At 37.9% G+C, this 22,744-nt stretch overlaps 1 protein-coding gene across 1 annotated transcript; it reads left to right on the top strand.

Moving 5' to 3' along the window:
* Positions 1-10,697: 10,697 nt before the first annotated feature.
* LOC122070336 (transcription factor MYB93) lies at positions 10,698-12,225 on the top strand. Its single transcript, XM_042634471.1, has 3 exons — positions 10,698-10,913; positions 11,009-11,138; positions 11,249-12,225. The coding sequence occupies exons 1-3, from the start codon at positions 10,781-10,783 to the stop codon at positions 11,991-11,993; spliced, it is 1,008 nt and encodes a 335-aa protein (XP_042490405.1). The 5' UTR covers positions 10,698-10,780; the 3' UTR covers positions 11,994-12,225.
* Positions 12,226-22,744: the final 10,519 nt, after the last annotated feature.

Here is a 22,744-nt window from a genome sequence, read left to right as displayed (position 1 = left end):
TCCTCCATCATATGGCAGCAATAACCAACATCACAAAGGATGAGTATCACATAAATCCGATAATCATGAGCAGCCACAAATAAGATCCCAATAAAATAATCTTTGATCTTCTCCTCATGGTAGCAAATAGAATACCAGATATGCTAGATTTAAAAAAATCTGAGCAAATAATCTCCAATAATAGCAATACCGTCCATACATGTACCAGTCTTCAAAAATTCGCAGCCCCAGACTGATGTGATCTAGGGGTCTAAGATACTAAATTGGGTGCTGTGGGTCCACAAATGGCAATAAAAACCATATGATGAATGACGGACAATTTGGTGATTAACCATAATGTTCAAGGGCCCTTGGGTAGTATAAAAGAGAAAGAATGACAGAATTGTTAATATTTCGGAGTTAAAATAGGGAATGACATGGACGTAATTTAGTTGAAATCCAATTATAAGCATAAGCCAAAGCAAAAGGATAAACTTGAAATGAGAAGTAAAATAAACACAAAGGAGGGTAATAGGAATAGAAAGGGGCATAAATGAAAACTTAAATAATAAAAGAAGTTATAACTAATGAATTCTCTGATTTAAGTTTAAAATGTTACAATGGATGCTAAACTTAAGACCACAACTCACATCATTGCTGTAATTTCCTCACAAAGTTGATGCAATAGTATGGACCTAATTTCTCTCCATTCATGACGAAGAGAGAATCTCTTCACCCATTCCATTTGACCCTTTGGTTGGACTGGAGAAGGGTATTTTGGATTGTAAACAATAAGGGGTGGGAGTTAATGATTAACCCAAACTGCAATCGTAGCAACTAGAACTTAATCCCCTTAGTATATTAGATATACAAAAGAATTTACAAACATAACAGAGAAGTTGAACTTGATAAGGTCCTAAATTTTAAGTTGGCTTATGTTTCCAACTGATTCGCACAAAAGCAAAATGATCGAGATGCCAATAGTTTGTAATACAAAAGAATTCACAAACTTAGCAGAGAAGTAGAGTTTGATTAGGTCCAAAAATTCTTGAGGTGGTTGAAGTTTAGGTGCAAAGCAAGAAATTCTGTATGAGGATATAACTGACTCTTAATTAGAGGGTAAAGGGTAAAAGTTTTATACCGTTTGAGGTAGGTGGGTAGGTCAAGGATAAGTAGTTTATTCCGATCCTCCTTACCCGTTTACGTGCTTAAAATAATAATAAATAAATAGATAATACATATAAAGGAGCAGGATTTGTGGGTGGACACACCTATACATTACATTTAAGGGAAAATCTTCTAGTTTATTTGTAGAACAGAATAAGAATGGAGGCTTTGACCAACTAGTGAAGGGTATTTAGATATAGATAATTATAGGATGGAATGTTCCTCAGATGATCAATCAAGAACAGTTTTAAATCCATTGAAGAAGCGTATAAAGTTAGTGTTATTCTAATGAAAATCAGAAGTTGGTAACATGTTTGGTAGTCTACAACCTTATTGTTCGACTCTAGAACTGACTTAACTGTGGCTGGTGACTAAAGATATCTATGTGGTGTTGTATTTTAATTTAATTTGTCTTCTGCATTTGTCTTGTTTGTGGTGATTAAACCGTAATTCTACCTAGCTTTCGCTTTAGATAGCTTCTGTGGTTATGTGTGATGTCATTGCCAATGTAAATGAGCTACCAAATGAAGAAAGTAGTGTTTGATGGCTGAAACAATGATTTAGTACTTTGTAGCATGCAAAATTAGAATAATTCCCTATATTAATAAAATGCATCAGAACTGTTGACTGCATAAATAAGTACTGTAAGATGCATATTAGATTTTTTTATTCTTTTGCTCAAGCACCAATATTTGCCATGTGGCAGATTCAATTGTGCAAAGAGTTTGTGAACAAGTAGACCCCAAAGTTCCCTGCCCACATGTCACATTTTAGCCAAAACGGAGTTGGTTAAGTGGTGACATAAAGCTCTGAAATTTGGACAACAGAAAATACAAGGGTATGCATGTAGTCTATCTTGACCATTTCCTAGATATCGACCTGGTCAAAATTACCACATTACCCTTCCACATGACAAAACTTGATCCAGGACTACATGAACCCTTGTCTTGCTAGACTAAACTTTTCTTTGTGGGGGTGGGGGTAGGGGGAACTAAACAAACTATTTAGTAATCCAATAATTTTGGGCATAGTGGCCTGGACAATCTAGCACTTTTGGTAAGCCTTTTATTACAAAAATCATTGAGAAGATTTAGACTATAATTTCATATTTCTTAATTGAATGGATTGGGAGGTTTAACTGTCAGAGATTATGTTACGTGCGTGGAAGGGAGGGAGAAAATAAATTAAAAAAAAATAATAAAGATGATATTGGAGAGAAATTAGGGAAAATGGATGGCTTTACGGTTTCGTTCGGCTTGGATAATGAAGCCTACCTTAACTCATAGAGTTTGGTTTGGTTCAAAAGTCCTTTTTCTATTGGACTTCTATTAATTTATAGCATACATCCATGGTTATATAACTTCCATTCTCATCTATGATTACATAACTTTCCTTCCCATGATGACTACATTGCCATGACATTACTATTATTGTATTAATTAAAATAATTTCCTACCTCTACTAAAACACTACATGATAATTAAAACCTGCAATTACTTAGGACTAATAATAAGATAATTACCCGAGAGAGATCACTACATGCCTATGTGGCATCTTTTGCTCGGTACATAACATTCTATCCCCCTTAAAAATGTCCTTGTCCTCAAGGACAAATAAATTAAAGGAAATAAGAATAATAATTGTTCTCCTGGATCCCATATTTTGATAGAAAAATTTTGAATTGACATGTCAGGATGTGAGAATCCAGTTGTAGAGACGAGCATTTCCTTGAAGGAAGCGGCGAATGATACCTTCACCTTCTTCTCTTTTTTATTTTTCATGATTTTCTTCTCCATCATTTTCTTTTTCTTCATCATCTTCTTCTTCTTCTTCTTCTTCTTCTTCTTCTTCTTCTCCCTTGCCTTTGGTTTTGTCGGGTGCACCATCATGGCTACCTCTTCTTTGGGTTTTCTCAATTTGTTTGAAGATTCTCCCATTGCAAGGTTGATTGGCAGTTTCTTAGCCATTATGGTAAACTTTTCCATTATGTCGATAAGTTTCCCCATGATTTCCTGTTGCCCCAACTGAAGTGAACGCACAGTGCTTTCCAAGTTCTCCACCCTTTTTCTCATCCCTGGTTCTGATACCATTTGTTAGGTGTGTGGGAGGGAGAAAATAAATTAAAAGAAAATAATAAAGGTAATGAAATTGGAGAGAGAATAGAGATGATGAGAGAAATTAGGGAAAAATGGATGGCTTTACGGACGAAGCCTGACGTTTGGTTTGGTTCAAAAGTTCTTTTTCTATTAGATTTCTACTAATTTATGGCATACATCCATAGTTACATAATTTCCCTTCTCGTTCATGATTACATAACTTACTTTCCCATGATGACCACATTGCCCCGACACTACTATTATTGTATTAATTAAAATAACTTTCTACCTCCACTAAAACACTACATGATAATTAAAACCTACAATTACTTAGGACTAATAATAAGATAACTACCCGAGAGAGATCGTCGCATGCCTATGTGGCATCTTTTGCTCGGTACATAACAGATTCGTTGCTGTCTTTTTTCTGTTTTAGCTAAACAAGTGTAAAATCTACTTTATTGACTGCATAAAAAAATCACTTTTTTTTTTGGAATTCATTTCATCATCTTAGAAGAAACTACATTTTCTAAATCAATCATGGTAGATATTGTGGCTAAAAACTGCATCTTCACTGCAATTAATCTCGTGGGGCGCTTGGGATAATTACGTTTCTTGAGTTGGTGTTACCATTGAAATGACATAGATATGATGAGATTAGCATAGATTTTCTTGTTCCCTAGCTACATCAAATTAATACTTTAGCCCCAACTATGCGTTAGAGGAATTCTCTTCCTTTTTGAAGATTAAATCCTTGCATCGGTTTAAAATATCAACCCTGATACTTTTCACAATAAAAGGGCGAGTCCTTGTTTTGCTTAAAAATTTTCTGAAATTTCTCTCATTCGAAATATGATATATAGTAGCAGAGAAGACCAACTACCCTATTTCTCCAATCCTTACCAAACATCTTTGCCACCCACGTTACTTCCAAAAACACAGAGGGGAGTTTATAAATAAGGATAACAATCACTCCTAAAGCCTAGAAGAGGGAGTTTATCATTAGCCCCTTCCTATGTGTTACACTACGAGATAAGATGGTATTAGATTATGAAGCTCTGAAAAACTTAACAGATACTTATGAGGGAACTTTTGCATGGGAATTTCTAGTTTCAAAGAACTTTCCTGCGAGGAAATGCCATGTCACAGCTCTTTCCACTTTGAACTACATGTTCAACGATAGCCATGTATCACTTAGTGGAGGATGAATTTTTCATCCTCCCAAGTATGAATTATGATAAAGCACACTGAGGAAGCTTGGTTAGGGTTTAAAAAAAGTTCGAAAAAGTTGCAAACTTAATCTGCTTTTTCTTGTTTGCACACAAAAATTTAGTTCTCTACCGATATGATACCGATCTGGATCGATAAATTTTATCCCTATTTGTCAATTTTTTTTTTTACTCCTGTTTTGATACCGATACCCAATTCTGATTGGCTAGCATTATTATCGGTCTCAATTGATATCAATACAATACAATACAATTGATACAATCAATCCGATAACGATACAACCATGTTATTACTAATAAAAAAAATCTGCTTTTTCTCATCTTGTTTACCAAGTGTTGCTTTGAACATATGAAGGATGAAATTCATCATTCCGTCTCTACTACTAATTATTTTTTTTTTACAACAAAATAATATTTTAAGAATAACATCTTAACTTCTTCTCTGCAAATCTTTGCTCTTTATTTTAGGTTAGACTCCAGCCTTGGTCGGCTGCAGTCTATGCCTGGTTGTTGTCCCCCGGCATTGACTTAGTTCTCTCTCTGTACTAGCTTGGATTTAGTCTTAGTGAAATCCCATTTTATATTAAGAAGAATCCGCTCATGGAGTAAAGGGGTAAAAATCTAGTAAAAAAATGTCCATATACAGTAAACTTTCTATTTTAGTCATGTGAATACGGTAAAAATCCGCTATGATACCATGTAAAATTTTAATCCTAAAAAGTTTGAATGGGTTAACGGAAAAACTTTTAGATATATTAAAGGGGTTGTAGACTAATTAATAGTTAATATGGGACTAAACTTCTAACAAGACACAAGGCATTGCAGGGTCCATAAGAAATTCCATGCACATACATATTTGTATTTCAAAGCGTATCTAAGCTGAGAACTATAGATTTCAACAAAGAGAAACATGACATAGGTGGCAAATATTAAGACTTAAAAGTCTACTGTTTAGATGCATTGGGTGGAAGAACCCCGTTAAGCAAGGAAACCAGTTGTTTAGCTGACTTTAAAACAATGATTAAATTTAGTCTAAGTGCATTATTTTCATCTACAGTGACATCAGACAACCCCACATTTATATTATTTCTTCTCTTTGATGCTAAGAGATGGTCCACCAGACAAGGAACCTTGGTTGAAGAAGCAACTCTCTTTGTGTGTGTGTGTGTGTGTGTAAAGAGGAAAAGTGGAGAATTGGGTTTGGGAAAATCTAAAAATTAAATCTTTTGTTTTGTGTTTGGAGCAAAACTTGTTTAAACAGAAAATGAGGCAACAAAGTGAGAAAAAGAGGCGAAGAAGGTGAAGAAATTGTTTTGTTACTTTGACCCTAATTAGCTCCTGATGTGACACTTCCATTAGAAAATTTAGGTTTGAAACTTGAAGTATCAGAGCTAAACAAGAAAGATTACATTCATTCTTGGACCAAAATGACCTCATTCTTGTGTCAAATTACAAAATTACTTGTAAAGAATGGATATATAAATCCGGAGATCTTGGATGAAGATGGGTTTGTAATTAACTCCAATAAGTAGTGAAGCTTTGAGGGTATCGACAGTTGTCGGACACATAGGAGCATTCCAATTGGTGGTTAAGAAGGGTATCAATGAATAGGTGAGCTTATACTTGAAGTAAAGGATAATAATGCCTTTAGCAGTTGAATGAGTAACAAAGACTTTTCCTCTTTTACTCTCTAATAATTAAAGGGAAGGAAATCTATAACTAGACAAGAAGGAGAGGACACAAGGCAACAAACAAATACCATTGACGCATTCACTAGGTGAAGGGAAGAAAGAATGCCTAGTTGGGTCTTAAAAGAGGTGGAGATTTAGGGCGTCGGCTTTACCAACTTCCCCTCTAACCATCCTCCATGGTCAAATGAGTCACATCCATTCAGGTCCCTATCCAATTGGTTTGAAAGCTTTTCTTCTAAAGGAGTTTGTAGATTATTTTATCACTAGTCGACTCACTTCTGTACAAGTATTAAGATACATATATGCATGGTATGAACTCAGTTAAGAAGATGACTTAACCTATCTCACTAAGTGAATTGTAAAGGGATTGAGTTACATGCACACAGTTCATCCCACCGGTTCGAACCGCCATGTTAAGGGTCCAGATTGAGCTTAACGGATGTGAGAATAGAGTTCTATAACTCCCAATATATCAACCCCTCCCTCTTCATGTGTAAGGATAACTTAAGGTATTAGGTAGAGATATATAGCTCCTCAAGTATATGAAGGCATCAAGGAGCGAATTGATCGATATGAGAAATACGTCTATAACTCCCAACATCTCAACACGTCATAGGCCCCAAATCACAAGTTGAATCACAAATGGTTGGACCATCCAATGACTTTGCATTTTACACGTACAAGAATGCCATGATACTTGTATGTCTCTGAGACCAACAAGAGCAAAGAATTTGTTTTGTAGATAAAGAGATCATTTCATATGAGGGTTGTAACCTCTGTACTCGGCTTAGAGAACCTTTTCTCTTAATTTTATTACAAAATCTTTGTAGGGATAGAGTGTTCACCTGTCCATTATTAAAGACTATCGATGAAAACTTCTCCCCAGCCAATGGAGGCAGTAGTTGGTTTGATATGCACAACCCGTTCTTCACCCGTGGAAAGAGACATTTCTTTTAAAACTTAACAGAGATTCTTATACCTTTCTGGGATTTTCTTTATTGGAATGGATATATAGAATGAGGCATTATATTATAGTCATATGAGAAATGGGGTAAAGAGTATTATTGCCATCTTTGATGCAAAGTATGGTTTCTATCCTAATAGTTTCCATCAATAGAGATTCTAAACTAGTGGTGTTTGATAAGGGTTTTAGGTCTTAGCTTGTGTACAATGGGCCTATTCTACCATGACCCTGATGTTTTGAGGCCAGATCCTCTTTTGGACCATAACCTCTTGCGACAATCTCACACTTTAGCCTGCTTGTACAATGGGTCTATTCTACCACAACCTTGATGTTTTAAGACGAGATCCTCTCCTGAACCATAACCTCCTACAATAATCTCACACTTTTAGCCTTTGTGTACAATGGGCCTATTCTACCACAACCCGATATTTTGAGGCCAGATCCTCTCCTGAACCATAAACTTTTGCAACAATCTCACACGACCTAGGCTCTCCAATGTTGTGATGTTTCCACCTAACCTTTATGGTCCTACGTTTCACATTTCCCCAGTAATATAACGTCCGTCAGTACTGGTGTACTGGTGTTGAGGAAAGGCACCAACTTCTCTTCAAAATCATATATTGTGTACGTCATTTGATTAAAGGGTAGATCGTCGGAGGGAGGACCATGCACAACAACTACCCTTCAATTGAGAGAGAGAGAGAGAGAGAGAGAGAGAGAGAGAGAGAGAGAGAGAGAGAGAGAGAGAGAGAGAGAGAGAGAGAGAGAGAGAGAGAGAGAGAGAGAGAGATTTCTTAACTAATATCGTTGTATCCCTCTTGATCTCCCCAATATTTTGAGACAAAGGGAGGTTTCCAAAGAATCTTTGTGAGGTTAGGAATAGAAAAGTCAATATAACATACGTTATCAGTGATGGTGAAATATTTCCCTTCTCACTCATTTTATGCAAATAGATTGGTTCATTCTCCACATAATTAGGTTTCAGTACATGTGTCACAAATGAAAGATTTCTATTTTTTCTTTTTTATTTTGCTAACGACGGGTTTCCAGGCCTTCGGCCTTACTAGTCCCACGGGCCCATACTGACCTCACAACCGCTCGAACCAGATCATACCGGGGTTGAATTAGAACCATTTAACTTTCACTAAAAGCAATGAAGAGCACTAAACACCCCCGTGTGAGTGGCCCAAGATGTGCCTAGCGGGAGTCGAACTTAAGACATCCGAGTTTACGAAAGATTTCTATTTTTAATTATAAAAAAACTTTGCTTTTGTGCCTTCAAATTATGCCCCCAAGACAAAACTCATAATGCCTCTACTTATGATGAGTTTTTTCTTAAGTCACGTTGAAGGGGAATCCCTTGACTATGGCTTTCAGATGGCTGAAAGAAGGTATTTTGAAAATATGTTCGATCTAAATAAGGAGATGTTTTATTTGGTCTTAAAATTAACCCTTAAGATATATATACTAATAACCCCTTCTCTCATTAGTGCATCTTTGACATCATTGTAAATAAATGAAAAAATATCACATGGATTAACCCATGTATTGTCATATAACAAACAGTAAAGCGTTATACATCATTTGGCATAGACAAATAGTGAAACATTATACCTTGGCATATATATATTTTTTTTTTCTAACACAAAAGCTTGAAATAGTCACTTGTGGCAGTATGCATTCTGGACATGTGGATTTGATGAAAACCCACTCTATATCATATCAAGTTTTCATCCCCAAAATTCGAAATGACATATAGAGAGACTCCTACTTAGTTAAGTGTGTAAGGAGGACTGTAGGCTAATTAGTAGCTGATGTGAGACTACACACCCAACAAATAGATCACTAAATTAGTTTAACATGTAGCATGTACAAAGGATTTACCAATTACCATCCATGCAACCGTAAGAATTGACTAAACTATCCTCTTCCTTGTAGCAAATAAGTCAGTAGTTAAATCTCTTTTCCTAATTTACCGAGTTAAAATAAACAGGGAAAATAACAGTGATGGAAGAGTGTTAGTGGGTTACAACTTAGAGAGTGGATTAAGGGCTCGTTTGATAACGTTTCAAGAAACACGTGTCCAGAAACGGAACAAAAAGCGTTTGATGAAACTGTTTCGTTTCACTTATTTTCAGAAATAGAAATTGAAATTTTTACCTATTTATGGTTCAAGAAACGATCAAGGTGAAACAAGTAGAACTTGTTTCGCCATTTCTGGAAATGACTCGTGGCCATTCTTTCGCTGGTTGCTATCGACTTCCAAAAACATGACTTATCAAATACATCTAATTCCGTTCTTGTTTTTAGAAACGGAAATTTATGTTTCTGCCATTTTTTGAAACAGAAACTGCAGAAACGTTATTAAACGGGCCCTAAGTTCTCATACAATTTTGATCCACACATATGGAATCCACACATAAATTCACACAAGAAAATATCCTATGGTGAATTTTATATTTGTGAATAAGATCGTACGAGAACCACCTGATTCATACTCTACAACTTACAACTAATTTCAAGTTTCGCTTTGTAGTTTTAAATGGAACGTGGACCCAATGGACTGAAAGAGTAGTACGTAAGGCTTTGGCTCCAATGCGATCGGTGACGAAACAACTGTTTCCCTATTTCGTGCATGCATGGGAGAGATTACATTAACCATGTTCACCTGCTGCGTGTCTGTTTATACTGGCTTGTGCTTACAGCCTTTTCTGGGAAAGATACTGATTACAAGTGTCCGTGAAAATAACAGATAGAGAACTCTCTTCCCCTTTATTTTTCCTAGTCTGTACCCTGAGTGTCAAAAGAACTGATACACCATAACAACTATAAATAAATAAATTAATGAGGATGCAAGGAGGGTGTGGGGGTTAGGGTTAGGGTACATGATTCATGTCTTTTATTCTATCGTATTGATTAATTGATTTCAAAAGGTTGTAGGATTTGAGGTTTCGAGGAATCAGTTCAATTTGTGTGTTATCTTCGTTACTGGGGCCTCAACGAATTGAAGAATCATAGTAAGCGTTTAGGGGTTGTAGCCCCTCGAGAAAAAAAAATCTTATGATTATATTGGGCATTTTGATAAATTGTATCTATATAATGTTGTTATGAATTATAGTGAATTCATTCTTTGTAATCTAAAAGAAGTGAAGACTATAATGGATTTTCTCCACTATGGTAAAGTGGATCAAATATCATCATGCCCTATAGATAATCTTGTCAAATCAAGTAAAACTTCATGTAAATCCTTGTATTGTGTAATTATTTATTTGTGATTTTCATTCCCTTCTGCATCATTTTAGGTATTATTTTTTACACTCGACCCATTTCATTTTATATTAGATCAATCCTTATAATTAAGGATGTTTAGGAAACATAATTGAATTCTTGAATTAAAGCCTTAATTGAAAGGGGAAGAAAAAAAAAATGAATGGTGGACTATTACGCGTGTGGAATTGGGGATTGAAGTGTCATTGAAGAAATAGAGGGCGACGGCAGTGTTTGAAAATGGGAGGACAAATATCAATCGCTTTCAATTGAATTAAAATAAGAAGGAAAACTGTATATATATAGAGTAAGGTAATCCTTTGTTCTGGTAGCATCAGAGGGAGGCAAACTCAAACCAAATAATCAAATTTCAGGAATACAAAGACAATGGGTAGGTCACCTTGTTGCGACGAGAATGGCCTCAAGAAAGGCCCCTGGACACCAGAGGAAGACCAGATGCTTGTTGATTACATTCAAAGACATGGTCATGGAAGCTGGAGAGCTCTTCCTAAACTTGCAGGTAATTTAAGTAACAATTCTCTTTCTCTCTCTCTCTCTGTCTCTCTCTGTCTCTCTCTCTCTTGAATATATAAAGATTTCCTCTGTTTTTTGCAGGTCTTAACAGATGTGGAAAGAGCTGTAGATTAAGATGGACAAATTACTTGAGGCCTGACATTAAGAGAGGAAAATTTTCCCAAGAAGAAGAACAAACAATTCTGAATCTCCATTCCATCCTTGGAAACAAGTAATCTTGATAATATTTACTTAAATTTCAGAAATTACAAAATATGGTATCCAATGTATGCCATGACTCTGTAGACTAATTATCAAATTTGATTATCTTGTTTCCTTAAGGTGGTCGGCGATAGCGACGCATCTCCCGGGCCGGACTGATAATGAGATCAAGAATTTCTGGAACACCCACCTGAAGAAGAAGCTGATCCAGATGGGTTTTGATCCAATGACCCACAGGCCTCGAACTGACCTCTTCTCGAGTTTGCCTCAACTGATAGCTTTGGCTAATCTTAGGGAGCTTATTGAACACCATCCATGGGAAGAACAAGCTGTGAGATTACAAGCAGAAGCAGCTCAGTTGGCTAAGCTTCAATATTTTCAGTATCTCCTTCAAACCTCTTCCCCCATGACTAGCCTGAACAGTGTTACAGACATGGAGGCTCTCAATCTACTGAACTCAATTTCTTCAATCAAAGAAGACCCAATTTTGAGTTCAGTCCATAACCCTTCTCTTGGAATTGGTAGCACTCAAGTAGTCCAAGATTCCATCCCATTCTCTCATTTACCAGACTTAAAGGTGCCTTGCAATTTTCAAACGTCTTTGAATAATAGTGAGATGGGCCAAAGTTCTAGCTTTACATTGGCTAGCCAAGGAGAGGACACGCCTCAATCTCCATGGCTTCCTTCATCATCTCCGTCTCCTCCGCCGCCGCCTCCTCCTCCTCCTGCTCCGCCTCTAATGGTAACTGAGACTTCAATCAGCAATCCAGGAGACGCATGTAGTACTTCTAGCTATGGAGGCGCTTCTGCTTCATTTTGGCCTGAATTACTCCTTGAAGAGCCTTTTTTCCAGGAGATTTCATAGTTTTAGAGATGTGTGAGAGCCTGAGAGGTTTGGAGTTGCACCACCCCATCGCTGACTATATATCTGTTTGTTGTTATATGCTGTTTATTTATATTTACACAATGCATCATATGTATACACATCCACACACCTTACACATGTATATACCCATACTTATACATGCTGTTTAATTAATTAACTGATCAATTTCCAATTAGCTAGAATTGGTTTTGAATATTTTTCTCCGTTTATATATTGTATTTGTCTTCTCTTAGAGCCCGTTCTGATATCATGTAAAGTTTTCATCTCGAAAGTTTGAAATGGTAGGTGGGAGGGACTACTGTGGATATGATGAAAAACCCAAAATTTTAAGATGGTAGCAGGTGGAGGGACTATTGTGGATATTGTGAAAGCCCACTTTGATACCATGCAAAAGTTTTTATTCAAAAAAATCCATGGGAATAGGTAGAGAGACTCCCAGATGTATAAGGGGCTCGATTGTAAGCTAATTAATTAGTAGTCGATATGAGACTACATCCAATAAAAGGAAGAAGATAGGAATGATCACTAATGAAGGGAAGATGAAAGAGAAAAAGGAAAAGAAAAATGAAAGACAGGACCAGATCATCTTAATTGCTGAGAAAGAGATTATGTGTCAAGGGTTCAAACTACTCAAAGAGGTTGAGGATCCATCCTTCTGTTCAGCATTTTGCTTGCTTTGCTTTATAATGATTGTTTATATTTTAATTGGAACAATTTTTCGTGGTTAGGGTAAGATAAAAAAATCCTTGGTCTGAGCTTTTCAACCTGTACCACTAGAGAATTGAATAGTTGGGTTCCATTCTTGCTTTACTTTTGAACAAGTAGAAAGTAGAAAGACAAATGATTTAGATCACCAAAGTCGCATGAGAGAGAGAGAGAGAGAGAGAGAGAGCATGAGAGAGAGGGGAAGAAGAATTTTATATAAAATATGGGAAAAAGGACTCTGTACCTGGGAGTGTAGCACTTGCTCTAACTCAGGATGGGGTAAGATGACCACTCCATCCCTAATGAAAGGTCTAAACCTCCTCTTGATGTTTATGAATAGGGATGTTAATGGATAGTTGAAATTTGAATTCAAATCTACATTCGTGTCCGTTTAGGGTTATTCATATCCAAATTAAAATCCAAGTTATGTGAAAAATAATTATTTGATCCGATAAGATAATCAATTAATGATTCTAAGGGTTCTTGAAGTTTAGACAAGTTTTAGTGAATGAAGAAAAGAGCTAAGACAACTTAGAAACATGGATTAAAAGCAAATTGTATTCATTGGGGAGAGGAAAGTCCAGATTACACAAGTCACAGAGTAAACGAGATGAGTCCAGTGAATCTTCACGTACATGAATGTACGTGAACGATCCTAGTCCGTGGATATGAGATCTATTTTTTCTCTCCTCATTTAATAGATGCCATATCCACGGACTAGGATCATTCATGTACATTCACGTATATGAAGATTCACTGCTCTCTAAACGGATGGTTAAAAATCCGAATTAGATCCGTATCTATATCCGTTCAAGAGTATCTGTATCGAATTAAGAAATATCCAGATCCGATCATAATTCAACCTCTATTTATGGGTGCATTTCCGTTGCCCCTAATCTAGTGTAGCATCGCACTCCTAGAAAAAAAACTCTCTCCCATAAAAGATAAGGGGAAAAGAACGCTCCCTAGTAACGTGACTCTTGCATCAATGGAGGCCAATGAAGATACCCAAAATGATCATCACACTCTTCCTGATTGATGCCAAAACATGTGTTCTCATTGGTTAGGACACTAACGTAGAGACCACACTCTGGACAAATTTTTTTTTTTCGGTTGAATTTAGCTTGCTTATGAGGACCCACTAGACCACCACTAAATGACTTAGGAAAAAAGAGTAAGAACAAAAGAGAGCACCACTGTCTTACATGACGATATGATTCTGATTAGACCATGCAAGCAACCAAAATTGAACTGGAAAATTTTCTACATCGGTGGATGATTGAAACCGAACATTAATAATTTCTGGTTGACCGTGTTGGATCCCCACTTCCCAGAGAAAAAGACGATCCCTGCGTGCGATCAAGGGGATTTAGTAATTCAGTCTTTCTCTTACGTTGTTATTGCTCCTCGGTAATGCGGCCGGGGTTGAGGAATTACCCACTTTAGAACCCGAAAGTCAATTCTTGGCGGGCAAAACTGACACTGGTAACCAGTCGAGGAATTGCCCACTTTGGAGTATTTGAGTCCGGTTCCAACCTCTCCAATATGTCTCTCCTTCTCCGCTTGGGTATGAGTGGGGCCGTGGGTTTTGGTCCCTTTGGGTCGTCTTCTCCCAAACAACCTTGCAGGCTGATTTAGTGCAGGTTAAGGTTGAGGGTGGGTATCGATGTAATGATAATGTTGTTCTATTGTACCTTGTTGACTGGGTTTAAAATAGGAAACAGCCTCACTGTGATGGAGGGGTAAGGTTGTAATATATGTTCTTGTATCGTGTATTGACAAAAGCCTCGTACTTTGGATACGCATTTATATAGGTTGAGGCCTCAGTTCAACATTAACATATCTTGAGATTATAATTAAAAACATCTTTGAGATGATAATAGTAAGGGTGATGGATTTTTGTCAATGAAAACTTGCATAAGAGCATCAACACAGGTCAATGAGATCATGAAAACTTGTTTTCTTTTTAAAACTTATTGAACTTTAAACCACTTTTCATATGTTGGGATAAATTTTACCCATTTCAATTCATAAATGTCTAGACAACTATTGCCATGTGGTGAAATCTTGAACTTCACCAATAATTGTGAAACGTAGGAGCAAGGATCCCTACACAAACATAAATATTTTTCACAGTTCCACATGCAACTTACATCACACTAGAATTTTGTGGATATTTGTCCACATCTATTCATCTACTGGATTTCAACCTAAATGAATTTTCTAAAGTGATGACACAAGGATTTGAGAAATCAGCTTCAACATCTCTTTTGTTTTGTTTTGTTTTGTTTTGTTTTTTTTTTGTTAATTTATTTTTTAAATCTCCATTTAATGCTAAACATTTCTTTTATTTACTTACATTTTGGGTCTAAATAATGAACTTGACATGTTTCTAACCTAAGTGATTAACCAGCCATTCAATTGTTGAAGGAGAAGGAACCCTCAAGAGCCCTTGCATCCAATTATAGTTCCCCATAATAATAATAATAATAATAATAATAATAATAATAATAATAATAATAATAATAATAATAATAATAATAATAATATTCTGGGGGGTTTTGGCTCAAGTTGGATCGTAAGAGTTAGACAACTATGAATTGCTTTGGTTATAAATTGGGTTTATTAAATTCTTACGAAGGTAAATAATCCCACTGCTTACTGAAAATCAAGTATGGAAGTCAATGATACAGTTCCTGATTTGCTCAAATATCTCCACTTGATCTAATTACTGCATATAAAGACAAATCCTGCTTATTTGACTCTCATCATCCTAACCAAGCCTCTCAGCATAAGCATAGCCTAACCCTGATCCAAACCCACTCAAGTTTTATAATTGAGTCAGTTGGGTGTCTCCCAGTTTATGCTAAATGTGGATAGATTGGATCAATTAAGGGTTGAAGACTTAATTGTTACACTCGCGTTGGGCTGGAGTTAAACTCAGCGAGGCCTACTAGGATGATATGACTGATCAATGATTAACAGATTCAAACTCAAGACCCCCCTTTGTTCTTGGTGGGGTCCACATTTGAAGCATAGCATAGCATGGCATGGCATGGCACGGCAGTTAGGACTTGGGAGTGTTGACGAACCAATCAAACCAAAAAGGCCAATATATTTGCTGCCTTTTTGGCTAAGATCTAACGTCAAACAGGTGACGTGCGACGAAAGTAGGCCCAATCAGGTAAGAAAACAAGAAGGTCCCTTATTTCTTCCTGAGCTTCCATGATTAGTTTTCACTATCAAAATTAAAAAAAATAACAATAATGTTGAAAAACCCTAATACCAACACTTTCATTCTAGATAAACAGAATTAGAATGATCTTTTTTCATCACTAAAACAATAAATTAACACAATTAGTCAGTACATTTTACTTAACCTTGATAGAAATGGGAGAAGGAAGGAAAAGAACCTGGTCCTCCCATTTCCTCCTTGATTAGGTGGACTTGAGTGTTTCTTTTCTAACAAGGAATTGACTGTGACACTCTCTTTCTCTTCCAAATTAACAAATCTATTAACCTCAATAACCTAAGTCTTCATCCCATACTAACTTGGGATTCGTGTCGACACTCGACCTCAAATAAAAAATTTTTTTTTTTCATTTTGATAAATAAATCAATTAGTTAATTAATTAGGTGTTTAAGTGTGAGAAACTTATGGTGTTATAAGTTTGATTAAAGTTAAATTGGTCATGCTTGTCTAATAAATGTTGAAAACATGAAATGGGCAGGTAATAGGTATCTTCTCTTATTCTATATCCTGCCCCATTTGATGGCTACTAGACAAAGTTTCCTATGTCATGGCATTGTTTTGTTAATTATATGATAGTAACAACTTATATTTGTATGAGATCATATTCTGGTGAATGAAGAGTTTCTCAATATAGGTGATGATAGTAAAACAGTTGTGTAGTTGGTGGGAACATGGTGAAGGCGATGACCTACAAATGGCAACATCATGACGACTACCCTAAATTCTTATTAGTTAGAAAATCAACCAATAGAGTGATACTTGTTGCATGGATCATTGATGCTCCCCAATTAGATTGGTTGTCTATATTTTAACCCATAATATGAATAATTATAGAAAGGGAGTGGGTTTCCCACAAGGCCGGTGTAATAAGGAATTTGCACGTGGCATTGTAGACACCAGATTTTATCAATTGGGGAAGTGTGGCAAAGGCGATGGAAGAGGTCTCATGGAATTTCATTGGAAAAAAATCTCAATATCTATGTTGATTGCTACATTAAGATTTCCCTTTCAATATGTGAGATACTAATATTAAGATAAAATTTGAGCTCTATGGATTGATAAGAATCTTGGCCTGAAACCTTGAGACTCTGTAATGTTACTATATTTATACGGTTAGCTAAGGTTAGGGTCAAGGTTAAGGTCAATCTTAAACGGAAAGATAGGGTTAGGGTTAATCATGGCCTACTTGGCCTGGCCCATCCTGGCCCAATCAGGGTAGGCCTAGGCTGGCTTGAGCTTAATGGGGTTGGGTATGAGTTGCGATTTTCGGGCCCTGAGTCAGAATCAGGATCACAGCTGGCTTTGACTAAGCTATGAGGATTTTGGGTTGGATTTAGATTTTAAAAAGTTTGGCCCAACTCGGCCCCTCATTGCAGCCTCAATCCTCTATCTTTGAGATTGTGGGGATTCTCCTAAACTTTAGAATAGATATTTACTTAGTTCTTGAACAAATTAATATTCATCACGGCCTTTGACCCGCTTTAAGATGACAAAAATGAGATGTTTATAGAATGTCTCTCTTTGATTGAGATTGTGAAACAACAAAAGCCAATAAAGTAATCATCCTCCTCATAATATTGGGTTTCACTAGCACTTCTCCGTAGAGCATGGTTTGAGGAATCGAGTTGAATCGGTTAGCATCGACTGGATCAAATTGAAATTGGCCTTGCCTGGTCCAGTTCTTGACCGACACTACATATATGGATCGATGCAAAAAATGATAAAATAATTCAAAAATGATTTTTTAATTAAAAACAAGAGTATTTTTATTCGATCATGGTCGGTCTCAGCCTTCAGTAATCCCATTCCCAATACCAAGTTCTCAAAACCTTGCTCTAGAGACTACAGTATCAGAGCTAATCAGCCAATGAAAGATAAACAAATCATCGAATTAATGGTTTTGAAAAATAGGGTTGGGAGTCTACATTACATCTTCCTTAGTTTTGAGCTAGATCCCTAGCACTTTGCTGACGATGCTTAGAGACAGGAGGCCAATAAAAATCATTCATTGGGGGCAAAATGCACTTTGGAATTGGGAGAGAGGCGACCCTTGTCCCCTTGTCCGTTGATCTGAGCTAAATCTCACCAGCACTTCGCTTTGGGTGAGTGGCGAACGAAATGGTTTAAGATTCCATCTCAAGGGCTATGATTAATCGAGGGCCTTCTTCTTCTCATTCATTTCATCAAATGTCCTAGTTTCCCTCCCATTCTTTTGATCTGCCATACCTCCTCCGGCCAAATCGACTTTGTTCCGGAGCAGTATCACAAAATTGCTCGATCGACTCTGTGTTTCATCCTTGCTTCGCGTAGATTCGTGAGTGCTTACTCTTCCATTTTCTTTCTCTTCTGCTTTTTTACCCCATTTGAACCCTAACTTAGGGTTTCTGTGTTCCTTTCTTCGAGTTTCCTCCATGGCTTCATGTGATAAGGAGAATCCAGTGGCATCCATTGGAGATAAGAGAACTCGGGGGTCTCACCCAATGGGTATCACAATACAGGAGCCTCCGGAGGCAACACAAGAAGCTACTGATTCTCGAGAGCTCGAGGAAGACGTGTCGAGCGATGCGGCTGAGAGTCGCGGATCCTCATCGTACTGCGTCTCTCTCCCACGCAATACAGCCACACATACTTGCAATCGAGCGTTGAACGAAGAGGTAAGAACACGATTCCCTCGCTCTTTGCTTTATTGTTTTTTACCCCCATAGAATGTTACTCATTATGCATCTTAACTGCTCGATATTGTGCTTGAATGTGTTTTGCTACATGTTTTTGGGTCTTAATTCTGTAATCTAAGCTCCATTGTCTTACACCGTGATTTGTATCAAAATCCTTTTTCCATGGCATCGAGGCCTCGAGGGTGATGTTTTGATTCCCCCTCTCCCCCCCCCCCCCCCCTCTTTTGGGTTCATTTCCTGCCTTATGTTGAGAGCCATCTCCGTAGGTATCAAGCATGGTTTTCAAGTATCGGTATCGTATCAGTCGTATTGACCGTATCGTATTGGTAATCCCCGATCCTTGACGATCCAGATTGGGTATCCTTATCGTTTTAGGGGTAAAAAGCAGTAGAAAAATTGTATTTTTTTAAAAAAGCAAGGGCAAAACTGACCGATATCGCCGATCCAATCCAGTTCGGATCGATGTTGGATCGGTGTCACCAATACCAATGCCGTTCCCTAAATCCATGGTATCGAGGATCGAATAGGGTGTACTAAGGCCATTGTCATATCTTTATTTGGCTCACCTCCCTTATAACTTCTTCATGGATTCATGGATTTAATAAACCAATGCTTTGATTGGGTGTGAGGGTGACGGTCGGAATTCGACCCTATTTCGGGTATTTGCGGGTGCTGCACTATCGCATCCCTGCTCAGAGATATGTGGAGGCCTATTTCGTAGGGGTGCCTTTTCCTTAGGGGCATGTATTTAAAATGAATATTGGTGATGGTCCAATATCGGGGATTGGGGAATATAAGATTTGGAGTAGGCGCCTAGGGTTAAGGCCTAGAACCCGATGGTTGTGCCCAATCCATAAGGAAAAGGGCTTAAAAATTGGTTTAGTCCAGAGAGGGGGTAAGTGTCAGGTTATAGAGTTGGGAAAATATTAGTCACTCACTCCACTTGGTTCAACCGGTCTTCCTATTAGATGCTTAAGAACGAATATTTTTCCTAAATTATTCCTATGCTACATGCATGAAGTTATTGCTACACTATTATGTACATTATCACATGTGACTGAAAAATCTACATCTTGCTTACTGAGTTGAAGGTTATATCTAAACTTGACCCCTGTTTCGAGTCAAGAGCGGTGGGCCCCTGTTGAGGTGGACGTGGGCTGTCTATTGGGTTCTCCAGGCTCAAGAGAAATGGCCTCGACCTCTAACTTTCTCTCTCCAAAAATTCCGACTTTCTTGTAACCCTTTTCGACTCCTCTGGACATTCGGGTAGAGGTTGGGCTTGGGAAGGCTAAATCTTGGACTGGGACTTCATCAGAGGTTCGGTTTGCAAAGGCTAGATCTTGGACTAAGACTTCGGTAGAGGTTTGGCTTGTAAGTGCTAAGAAGGGGTTAGGTTTGCAAGGGCTAAGAACACTGAAGGAAGGGAAACCCTCCAAGGATTGGGTAGGTAGGCCTTCAATGAATGCCTTGGGAAGGGTGAATAATAGGCTATATATAGATTTTTGGACCCAAAGAGGTGAATTTCGCTAGGCTGCCATTTTTTGGCTTTCAACATGCTGAGGTTTTTCGTGGGGCCGCTAACTATTTGTGGGGTCGCAGAGCTCGCGTGACTGCCAACCTTTGTGGCCTTGCCACTTTTTTCGCGGGGTTGCAAGGAAAGAGAATATTTAGGGAATATTCCAGATCCTGATCTAGCTATTCGTAGCATTCCCGGCTTCCAGAGATGAGTGCAGGAGATCTGGTTGTCTGATTTTAGTGTACCATATATCGTTGGAATTGTGATTCTGAACATCATCTATCCGTACGATTATGTAGATTTGATTCCTTAGTATATAATATGTTATAATTGAACCCCTCTTCCCACAATGTTGGTTTAGGGTTTGGGTTTTTTATGTCTAGGGTTTGATGTAAGGGTGCATTTTTCCGAGTCAGATCTGGATTACCTTAGAAAGTCGTCTCTTCCGCTGATTGACAACAACAGCCACGTCCACAATCCGTGAATCATCATAGCCGAGGGGAGGGTGACAAAATTGGGTGTCTATAGAATGTCTCTCTTTGACCGAGGCCTGTGCCACAACCGAAGGAGAAAGAAAAAACGACCATATTTTGTCACCTAGAGCATGTACTGCTACCATCTTGCTCAAGGATGGCAGAGGTCTAATGCAATAAACGATAAGATAAACCATTCGATAAGAGATCAAGAAATTAACATGACCCTACCCAAATGGAATCGACTATAGGAAGTTTGAGATCTTACTTGGATTTGTAGTTGTTGAAAGGAAACTTTTTATGCTTCATTTCTTTTGATAATAGGACTTTATTAATGTCTGGGGAACAAAGTTCCAATACAGTCAACAAACAAAAGAGAAGACAGGGCTGGGGGAGGAGATGCGAAAAAGAAAGGAGGGGATTCCATAGAAATGGCTCATGTTGCCAGTTTGTCCGCAACAACATTTCCTTCTCATAGAGTATGGTTGAATGAGACAAGAGTTGAAATTCCTAGCAAGGCGGCGACAGTCAGAATGATGGAGGATGTTCGCCAGGGCCAGGAAGTAGCGAATCCGTTAAGAAGATTCATTACTAGGAGGCTATCCCCTTCCACAATGAGGGAGGAAATGCCGAGATCAGAAGCCCAGAGAAGGGCTTGACGGACTGCCAGAGCTTCAGCCACAATAGCTAAATTGTTCCCAATACCTTGTGCAAAGCCTCCAACAACAAGTGAATCAGTATTTTTGCAAATGCCACCAAACGTTGTCGATCCTGGATTACCTTGGCTTGCACCATCGACGTTGATTTTGAGAAGACTTGGAGGTGGCGGTATCTAAGAGACAACCCAAAGAGATCATCGACCAGGATTCCTGATCGAAGGTAGGAAATCTGAAGAATCAACGATAGCCCGTCGAACCACAGAAGACGGGTTGAAACATTCATGACGAAAGACAACTCCAATAAGCAACCCAATGATGCCACACAATAAAACAGAATAGGGACAATTTAGACACCGTTTGATAACGTTTCTGCTATTCTATGTCTAGAAACAGTAGAAACGGCTTTTCATGTTTCCGAAAACAAAAATGGAATTATTGGTGTTTGATAAACCTGTTTCTTGAAACGTTTTTTGCAGATATAATGCCACTAAAAAATCTAATAGTATCATCGAATGCCCAAAAGGGAGAGAGGGTTCGGTTGCTTTTTTTTAGGTTTAAATAGTTGAGAGATTTATCGGGCACAACAACCCTTGTTTTCTCTCAAATTCGTTTCTAGAAACGACGAAACAAGTCGGACTTGTTTCGTCAAAGTCGTTTCTAGAATTATAAATAGGCATAAATTTTGATTTATGTTTCTAGAAACAGTTGAAACGGAACACCTTTATCAAACGATTTTTAGGTTGTTTCTCTGTTTCTGGGAACAAGAAAACACATAAACAGAAAAAACGAAATGTTGTCAAACTGTGCCTTAGAGATTGCGTGTCGCAAAGCAGGGAGGAGAAACAAAAATTGTGAAGTAGTGAACAGAAGGATGTGTGGTCCCAGAGGTAAAGTAAATTAGCCACTATTGGCCAGATTTGCTGCGAAAATGGGCAATCAAAGAAGAGATGGTTAGGGGTAAGAGTTTGTGAGTGACACAAACCATAAGTCGGTGGGAGAGAGAACCTCTAGAATTTGGTAGATCGGGGAGTGGAAGTTTGCAGTGGAAAATCTTCTAAAAAAGAAACTGAATTTTGGGTGCAGTAGGGAGTTTCCAAATGCAAAGCCAAGGTGACGGGCTGCTAGGAGAGGTGGCATTGAGAATGGGGGTGAAGGTCCATACCAAGCAGAGGCAATTGAGAATGATCCATTAGGAGTAAAAGTCCATACCAATTTATTAGCCGTTGGGAAGATGAGGATGGGAATGGATAGAAGGATGAACTCATGCGCATTGGATGCCTTGGGATTGATTTTTCCTATGACTTCAATGCCCCAAGTAGAGAATGGCCATGGGGAACTGAGTGAGTGCAATTCTATTGGCGGGATATGTATGACGTTTTTAAACGTAAAGGCGCTACTTGGCCCAACTCTAAACCAAGAATCAAGTCCTTCCGCCCTTATTTGAGTAAG

Source organism: Macadamia integrifolia, unplaced genomic scaffold, assembly GCF_013358625.1.
Source record: "Macadamia integrifolia cultivar HAES 741 unplaced genomic scaffold, SCU_Mint_v3 scaffold890, whole genome shotgun sequence".
Lineage (NCBI taxonomy): Eukaryota > Viridiplantae > Streptophyta > Magnoliopsida > Proteales > Proteaceae > Macadamia > Macadamia integrifolia.
Note: the sequence above shows the minus strand (reverse complement) of the source record. Positions and strands in the feature narration are given on the sequence as shown.

Excerpts from the sequence above, each read along its gene's own strand:
- LOC122070336 (XM_042634471.1), top strand. The coding sequence starts at position 10,781 with ATGGGTAGGTCACCTTGTTGCGACGAGAATGGCCTCAAGAAAGGCCCC. Across the intron at positions 10,914-11,008 it reads AGCTCTTCCTAAACTTGCAG|GTCTTAACAGATGTGGAAAG; the intron begins GTAATTTAAGTA and ends TGTTTTTTGCAG. Across the intron at positions 11,139-11,248 it reads CATTCCATCCTTGGAAACAA|GTGGTCGGCGATAGCGACGC; the intron begins GTAATCTTGATA and ends TGTTTCCTTAAG.